Raw genomic sequence first — 8,955 nt, 5'->3', positions numbered from 1 at the left:
TAATTCAAAACTAGGAACTATTTTTAAAAGGTGAATCTGGAGGTATTCGAGTATGTCCGAGTATGGCCGTGTACGTCTACTCAGCCATTAATTAATATATTTTGCGCTACACAGAGGGAGAGATAGATCACATCCGCATGTCCCTTCCCCTGTCTGGGCCAGGGAGGAGCTTGGTAATGACCGGGGAAAGTGCACGCTGCTATTTCAACTGCGCTTTTGGTGTAGTTCGCTGGCTGCGTGGACATTTAACGTGCGTGTTATGGCAAGTGGCGCCCCCAAAACTGTGTACGACATCTTTCAGTCAATGGAGTACGGGCCATCTGTTTCCAGCAGCTCCGCCGCTGCCCGGGTAAGGTGGATGGACCGCTTCTACCGTTTGAGAAAAATATCGGAAGTAGAATTGAACATATTCGACAGGTTGGTTAGCGAGGGGGTGCATGCACGCCAATGCTCTCCCATCTGTGTGCATTACCGTATTCGCTAGCTAGATGACGGGGTATGTGTAACTGCAGTTGCAAGGCTACTCACATGGCGAGCATGTGACCGTGAACCAGCTGTGAGTTTTAGATTTAGCCATCTTGACTAGCTTTCACTGTCACTTATGCGCCGCTATATGCTAAACTATATGCTCGAACTTAACATTGGCAATGGCATTTTGTTTATGCATAAAGAATTAATGATGCAAACGTTATTTGAAGCGCCACCATAATCTTCATAATCTTGCTTGTGGATCCTCTCCCTCAGTCTTGGCTTGAGCAGCACTCAGAGTCTCTCGGCCTCTTTGTTGATGGGAAATTTGTTAGTCCAGTAGAGAGGCAGACCATTCCAGCTACTGACTCCTCAGGTGAGTCCTATACAACTGATCTGTGATTGCATCACTTGATGACTCTCGTCATCTGCCCATCTGCTCCTCACCCTCTACTTCATTGTCCTTTGCCCGTAAATTCTCTTAAAGTTTGCTGTGCTCCACACCAGGTGCGGCTCTTTGCAGCATCATCTGTGCGAAGGACGAGGATGTTTCGGCCTGTGTATCATCTGCGTCTGCAGGCTTCAAGGCCTGGAGTGAGCAGAGCGCCCACCATAGATCTAAAGTCCTGCTCAGGTATGAACACAGGGACATCAGGGACTGGCAGCAGAGAGGTGCTGAGCAATACAGAGCCAGGTGTCACTACGAGACCCTCAAACCCCTGACTCACAGGAGCTAAATCAGTCTATCTCTTCCACTACCATTATAGCACAGCACTCTGAATGTGTTACTTAGTACTGTGTGTGTGTTGCAGGTTGGCGAGAACACTGCAGAGGTACAGCCAGTGTGTGTCTGAACTGTGTGACCTGTCCCAGTGTCCAAGCTCTCCTTCTGCGCTGGTCAGACTTGCGCAGTACTATGCAGGCTGGGCCCAGCTCCGAGACACACTCATGCCTGACTGGACACCACGGGGTTTGTGCCTGTGCCCCGGACACAGCATGTGCACATTTCGTACATTTAATTGCACAGTAATTTGCTGAACTGAAGGAACTTGATCTGAATAAATTCAATCACGTGAACTTTATTAAATACCTAATTGATGAATAAACTGCACTGCAAGTTTTATTATAATTTAAAATTATTAAATAATTGCTTTCCCTGACACATCGTTTTGGAGCAGTGTTTTGAAAGGAGCAATTAAATTTCATATATGACTCCAAGAACATGACCTTGAATAAATGAACAAAAGAATGCATGCCTGATTATGCCGTTTTTCCATGGTCTAAACATACGTGCTATGGTGTGTCCTAGGTGTGGTCGCTGTAGTTGTTTCTGATGACTGCCCTTTTTACTCTATTTGGCTTAAGGCCTTGCCTGCTCTGGCTATGGGTGAGTGTAGCTTGCACTTTCTACCAGTTCTCTCTCTCTCTCTCTCTCTCTCTCTCACACACACACACACACACACACACACACGCATATACATGCAATCTTTCTTTCAAACCACAGACTGTTCTTTTTTTCTTTCAGATTAAATTATTCTTTCATCTGTAATTAGTATTACTATGTCCAAGTGCATTTCTTGTCTATCTAACCACTCTATTCAGTAACCTGGTGATATAGTAACCAGGTGTTTGTTCCATCCAGTGAGCATAGAGTCACACATGTTTGCACATATTCACAGTTCATACACCTCTTAGTAAGGCAAACAACCTTTGATCAACCAAACATGACCTGTGTCCTTTAACTGTTTCATAGGAAATGCTGTCATTGTGGTTCCTGGTGTGAAAATGGCGCCCCCTGCCCTTTTATTGGCTCAGGTTTTTATGGAGGCAGGACTTCCTGCTGGAGTGCTGAATGTGATAACAGGTGATTGCTCTCTGGGTGCCAAAGTGGCTCAGAGCTTCCACGTCAGCTACCTGACCTACTGTGGGAGTAAGCAGGTGTGTATGTGCGAGAGACAGAGAGAGAGAGAGACAGTTTGGATGTATTTTTTGTTTATGTGAAAGTAGTACTATAATAAAAAGAAAAAAACATGTCCTTGTCCTCCCCAGGATGGAGAACACCTAGCAAAGCAGCTGGCAGGTTGGGGTGTGCCCTGGTCCCTCAGCCTGTCTGTCAGTGCCATGTGCCCTTTCATCATCTTTGAGTCTGCGGACATCGACAGCGCTGTGGATGGAGTGATAGAGGCTGCGTTCAAAAAGAGCAAAGATGTAAGCAAGCAGACCGAATGAAGTTTAAATGTTCCTGTGTGTGTGAGAGATGGCCCTACTGAACATCACATACCCTCCCTCCTTCTCTTGGTTTCATACCAGTTGAGTTTATTGAAGGTAGATTTATTGGTATTACTATTTATCACGTCGGTAGTAGTTTTATGCCAAATCAATTCTATGAATCTGTATCTCCTATTAGCTTGCAAATAAGTCAGTAAATAGATTAGAGTTTAAGTTCTCTGGAAAATCAAATGTCTTCCCCACTGAGTGTCTGTGTGGATATGTGCCACAGTCTTGGTGGTAAGTTCATCCAGGTGAACTATAGTTCATTCCTTTTTAACTGTTCTATTGTACTTTATTTTACAATAACCGTTTTATATTCTTTATTTAGGTGTAGTTTATTTCATATTCCATGTCGTTTCTATTTGTCTATCGGTCTAATTAGCAGGTCACTCAACAAAACAAATTCCTTGTATGTGTAACACGGCTGATTCTTCCCACAGTGGCAGTGGGTGCTGTGTGTGCAGGAGTCTGTGTGGGACAGCGTGGTGGCCAGGCTGAAGCTGAGGATGACTGGAATGAAGTGTGTCCCACTGGCTAATCAGACACACAGGGGCCTAGTAGACACTGCTGTGAAAGAGGCCCTCCAGCAGGGGGCCACAGTGAGTCACGATTGACATATTTTCTCACATTTATCATAAGTAAATGCATCGTGTCCAAATGTATGTATTGCCTTTGTTTTTATCATTGTATTTTGCACGTTATAACTATATAAAGACATAGGCAGAGGGCAAAAGAAAAACACAAGCACTATTTGGTCATTTTCATCACTTTCAGCATAAGGTGTGTGTGTGTGTGTGCGTGTGCGTGCGGGTCTTTTCTAGTTGATCCAGTCATGCCCCCCACCTTCCACCGGTGGTCTCTACCCCCCTACGGTTTTGTGTGGGCTGGCTCCGCCCTGCTCTGCAGTGACCACGCCCCCTCCAGGGCCGCTTCTACCCCTCCTTTCCTTCAGGAGTGCAGTCGAGGGAGTTACGCTGGGTAAAATCCTGTTTTCTCATTCTTGCAGAAGTGTGTAAATGTCTTTTGGGCTGTGCTGTCAAACTCTGCACATTTTTCCTACTCAGGAGCACAGCTCAGAAAGGGTGCAGTTATGGTCAGAGTGGTTTTCAGTAATCTCCTAATCCAGATAGCTAAAGTACTGCAGACTGTTTGTATGTTGTCCTGCATGTGAGACCAAATTTCTGAGTTGTTTCCCTTGTGATCTATGAATGTATAAAGGTAACCACAGTCCTCATGGCCAGGCTGCTTCTATCTGGACGGAGGACTTGACTTTAGCTTTGGAGGCTGCCAGAAGGTACACCCACAACTAGTTGTTTAATTCAGTCTGTGTAAATACTTGTTCTTTACAAGTATTTACATGCAAATGTCTTGATCTCTAAATAAAATTGCAGGTCATGCTGGCTATGGATGTTGTGAAAATATTGTGTGTGTGTGTGTGTGTGTGTGTGTGTGTGTGTGTGTGTGTGTGTGCATAGTTTGCGAGTAGGCTCAGTGTGGGTGAACAGTCACTCGGTCACTGACCCCTCCCTGCTGCAGTCTGGACGGAGAGACAGTGGGACCTGCACTGACGGGGGGAGAGAGGTGGGCGGCCTTCTGCTTGCTGGTCCTACATTCCTGTGGCTATGCAATGCGAGCATGCTTGAAATCTGTGCTACCTGAATGAGTCTTCTCAGGGTGGCTTCAACAATCCCAGCTAACAGGCCTGGTTGTTGCAACGCAGGGTCTGTATCAGTTCCTGTGGCCGTCTCTTGCCCCCCGACTGCCCCGTTCCACGCCCCGCTCCCTGGACTACAGCATGTTCGGCACAACTGCCTCCACGTTCATGGTACCTGAGGGATTTGACCCATCCAGGTGTGTCCAGTGCACATTAGTATTGCTTTGCAACAAATCAGTAACATAATCATAGTTCAATTTTTTGTTTCTTTGTCTTTTTCCTCTTACAGTGTCCCTCGTTCCTGCTCACAGTTCATCGGTGGTAAGCTTTGTAAGGCTGACTCGGGCTGCAGTAGGGCAGTGAGGTCACCAGGGGGTGCTGTATTGGCTCACTGTCCTGAAGGAGGAAGAAAGGACATCCGTAATGCTGTGGAGGCCGCTTTAAAAGTCCAGCCAGGGTACGGAGTGATGCATCCTATCTTTGTCCATAAAGCTATTACAAACAATATATATAAATGCTTTTTGGTCCAATGTACCAGTGTCTTCTAATGTCTTATTCAGTATTGTGCTGGATTAATGTAGAAAATAATGTATTAGTAATAAGGCATTAGTAATAAAGCATTAGTCATTTTAGATTTTTATTACCAGGAACAACCTGTGTTTTAATATTTTCTACAAAATATAATTTTCCATCAATTTTATTTTTGACAGTGTGCAAATGAAAGACCTGGTGTCACAGCAGTGTGTGTCTGTGGGACTTGGTTTGTTTTTCTACTGTGGTTACTGTCATTGTTCTAAATCCTGTATTTGGTTTTTTTTTTTTTCTTAATTTAATCACAGGTGGCAGAAAAAGAGCACAGCTGCTCGTGCCCATTCTCTCTACGCCCTTGCTGACAGTCTGGACAAGAGAAGGCGGGACATGGCTGCGTCAATCCAGGGTCAGACAGGTTTCTCTATGAATGAAGCTGAGAAGGAGGTGGAGCTTAGCATCTCCAGGCTTTCTGATTGGGCTGCACGTTGTGATAAACAAAGTGGAGTAGTGCCAGTAAGTGACTGACTTCTGCTTTTTAGGATTTACCTTCAAAATCTCACATGTGAAAATCTCACACCTACCTGGCTCATACTCATCTGCATGTTGTGCTAGTGCTAATAACATGGCTGTCTCTCCAAAGCCCCTTCCCCAGACCGGATCCGCCTTCTTAATCCCGGAGGCATTAGGAGTTGTGGGTGTTGTCCTCCCAGACACCAGGCCTCTCCTGCCCTTGGTGTCTCTATTGGGGGCAGCTGTTGCCATGGGCAATGCTGTCATAATGGTAGCAAGTGAAAAGCACCCTCTTCCAGCCATCGATTTCACTGAAGTGCGTATTCATTTGTGCAAACGATGATATGAAGCTTGTTCTCCACTAAAGACTCTTTTAGCCATGATGTGATTATAAACACTAGACTTCTTTAGGTTCTCCAGATGTCAGACATCCCTGGTGGTGTGGTTAGTGTCATTACTGGTGGAAGAGATCAGCTGACCCAGGCACTGGCCAATCACAGTGAGATTCAGGCCATATGGTATTGGGGCACTGTGGAAGTGAGTGTGTTACTTCTATAATAGAAGACTGTGTCAACTTATCTGTTTTACTGTAAAGTATCTCTTTGTATGTGTCTATCTCTGACTGTCTCATTCTCTCATTTTTGTCTTCTGCACAGGGTTGTCAGTTTATTCAGCACACCTGTTGCAGTCCACTGAAACGTATGTGGCTGCATTGCAAAGAAGAGGAAGAGGAGGACAAAGAGCGAGGAAGATACTGGACACACCCAAGTCCCTCCTTCAAGGAGGAAATGTGGAGGGAGGCTGTGGTGTGGAAGAGTGTGTGGATCCCCACTGCGTAGCCATGCTGAATGAGGGTCTGTGTTCCTGGGAGATTACAGAGGAACATGCGGTTAGACAAAATGAAGAAGCAAAAATGGTTTATTTTTCTGCATTTGGTCTCAGTTCCTTGTTTCCCCTCATGATACTATTTGTAAAGTGGGAAACAGTTTGAGACCAGTTTGCTGTACATTCCTAACTACCTCTCATGCACTCTACAACAAACCGCAGTCTCCCTCAGAACACTGCACCTCAGATGTAGTGCTTTGCCCAGACTTGAAATACTGCACTTCATAGAAAAATTGTCTAGCCACCATTTCATTTACTTGTTAATTAGCTTAAATCAAACCTATATACCAAGTCAGTGTTGATACAAATAAACCAAGCCAAAAATGGTAGATACTTTTTGAAAGTTTAAATTATGTTGTTGTTCATAAAGCCAACAAACAAATTACAGATCTTCATTAAAGTGAAGATAATGAGTAAAATTAAGATATTGAGTAGGCTGGTATTCAGTATGAACATGAAACACTTGTTCGTATACTCCTATGTTAATGCAATGTGTCTGCATTAGTGTGTGTAGTATACTCCATCTATGTTAATGCAGTCATCCTTTTTCCTCGACATCTTTTAAGCATTCCCTGAGAATTTACTCTGCTATCAAAATTAATCTATATAATTGAAATGGAAGATTCTGTATTAGATCCATGCACAAATGGGCAGACTGAGAACTGAGTGCCTGTTTAGGATCGCTTGTGTCATTTTGTTCCCTCTTGAAATCTTCTGGTTCTGTTTAGTCATGATCTGACACTTGTTGACTGGCATTCACTAATGGGGAGGAGTTTATGTAAGGGCAGAGAACTACAGGCCTCTACAGGGCAAGTTATAATTATCGTAGTCTAAATTGTTTAGATTTAGTTTAGACCTCTCCAAAGACTTGCCCCAGTTTGCTTGCCTGGCTTCTGTGCATCTGAGAACAGTTATGAAGGGCTTGACAATTGCTAATATGTCATGAATAGGCCTCTCAAACTGAAACCGCTGCACGTATGGTGATTATGCCATCTTGTAGCGTCTGGTTTATATTCAGAGGCTGCAGAAGGCCTGGGTTAACTGAATGGGGAGTGTTGGATCAGGGCTGGAACTAAATGATAGAGCTAGATCTTCAGAATTGGAATCGGGTACTACTGCCTTAAGAGTGCTGTGTCATCTGGGGCCAACAGTATAACAGCTGATTTTACCAGCAAAGCTCCCTTCGTTTACAAAGAGAGTTCTTTGTTGGGAGGGGGGAATCTTTATATGGAATAACACAACCTTATATGGTAGTGTAGTAATATGCTAGTCATGTTTGGTCACACCATAAAACCATAATAGTCAGCCAGTCATTAACACTGACATGGCAATAAAGCAGACTTTGCATTAATCATGCAGTAATGTGGGGACAGAGAAGGGATGTGGGAACCTTACAAAGGTGTCAGAACCAAGTACATATATCCAAGTGTCCTTACTTTATCCATCTAATAAACAGTTTTGTAGATGTCATTGTCTTATTTCTGGTTGTACTGTGGGATAAAACAGGTAAACCAGGTGGTCCACATAAGCTTACATTGTTGTAATAACCTATGGCAACTTTTAAGTGAAACTTTTCTCCAGAGCAACTTATTTTGCCATGTGACTTTAATCCAGAATGAAAAATGAGTTGGACAAGATTAAAATCAGATTAATTCGTATTAACATTGCAATTGTCATTTTATTAACAAACTACATTTAACTACTTTGTCTTGTCTGTGGAAATAAAAAAATATGTAACACAAACGTAAACTACCAGAAAATAAAACATTATATACACAAAACATTACATATACAAACATTCGAAAGGAGCCAATTGATTTGAATTCTCTTTAATATTTGACTACTGGTTTGTTTTATAGGTGAAAGTTTTATTTGAGTTTTGAAAACTGCTTTGGTGTATAAATGTATGCTTCTCAAGCAATAAAAGCAGACTGACAGTCTGAATCCGAACAATAGAAATTTAATTAAATTTTTTGAATGTTTGTTATTGTCTTGGGTTTCTAAGTCTTGTATATAGTTTGACTTCATGACTTCTGTTATAATAAAACCAGTTTCAAGCAATCATGCCACAACCATGTGGGTGTGTTATCATAGCTACAAACCCCATGACAGTCCTGTGGAAAACAGGAACTGCTGAGTCATAGTGACAAAGCACATTGTGAACTCTGGCTGTTTCCACTGTGTAACTAAAACATTCATTTTAGTATTCACATGAGTTCCTTTGTATAGAACCTTTAATAATTCTACCTTTCTTGTAGTAGCTATTCCAAGTTCTGTTGACAATCAAATACAATGAAGGAATTAAGATAACTTAAATATAATGCCTATGACATCCTAAGACCTATCATGCCAGAAAGAACATACTGACTGACTACAAAATAATAATCATTACTTATCATTACTGATCACTTGTAAAAAAAATAGGCTCTTGGTGAAAGAAGTTAACATGTAAACAAACTTGTGAAATAGAAATGTAGTATTTACTTTGCTGAATCTTTCAGATCCTGAAATCGATACAAAAAAATACTAGAAAATACTCAACCATAGCAGATATGTCAGCATCATACTTTTTATATAGGACTGTCAGCTGTTTCAGGTAGCCTACGTTTTATTTATTATTATACCTTTCTAGCAGG

At 42.6% G+C, this 8,955-nt stretch overlaps 1 protein-coding gene across 2 annotated transcripts; it reads left to right on the top strand.

Moving 5' to 3' along the window:
- The first annotated feature begins 41 nt into the window (after nucleotides 1-41).
- aldh16a1 (aldehyde dehydrogenase 16 family, member A1) lies at nucleotides 42-7,977 on the top strand. Of its 2 annotated transcripts, none has more exons than XR_013128437.1 (17): nucleotides 42-349; nucleotides 745-844; nucleotides 976-1,102; nucleotides 1,281-1,438; nucleotides 1,778-1,855; nucleotides 2,222-2,406; nucleotides 2,518-2,676; nucleotides 3,180-3,338; nucleotides 3,561-3,717; nucleotides 3,958-4,033; nucleotides 4,215-4,320; nucleotides 4,460-4,590; nucleotides 4,683-4,850; nucleotides 5,233-5,437; nucleotides 5,565-5,750; nucleotides 5,836-5,971; nucleotides 6,091-6,230. XR_013128437.1 is itself a non-coding variant. In XM_076996372.1 (17 exons), the coding sequence occupies exons 1-17, from the start codon at nucleotides 260-262 to the stop codon at nucleotides 6,271-6,273; spliced, it is 2,394 nt and encodes a 797-aa protein (XP_076852487.1). In that variant the 5' UTR covers nucleotides 47-259; the 3' UTR covers nucleotides 6,274-7,977. The 2 variants fall into 2 exon arrangements, 1 of the variants encoding a protein (XP_076852487.1); XM_076996372.1 differs by having other exon boundaries at nucleotides 47-349; nucleotides 5,846-5,971; nucleotides 6,091-7,977.
- The last annotated feature ends 978 nt before the right edge of the window (nucleotides 7,978-8,955 follow it).

The sequence above is a fragment of the Brachyhypopomus gauderio genome, chromosome 2 (assembly GCF_052324685.1).
Source record: "Brachyhypopomus gauderio isolate BG-103 chromosome 2, BGAUD_0.2, whole genome shotgun sequence".
Lineage (NCBI taxonomy): Eukaryota > Metazoa > Chordata > Actinopteri > Gymnotiformes > Hypopomidae > Brachyhypopomus > Brachyhypopomus gauderio.
The sequence above is the reverse complement of the archived record's forward strand: the minus strand, read 5'-3'. Positions and strand labels throughout refer to the sequence as shown.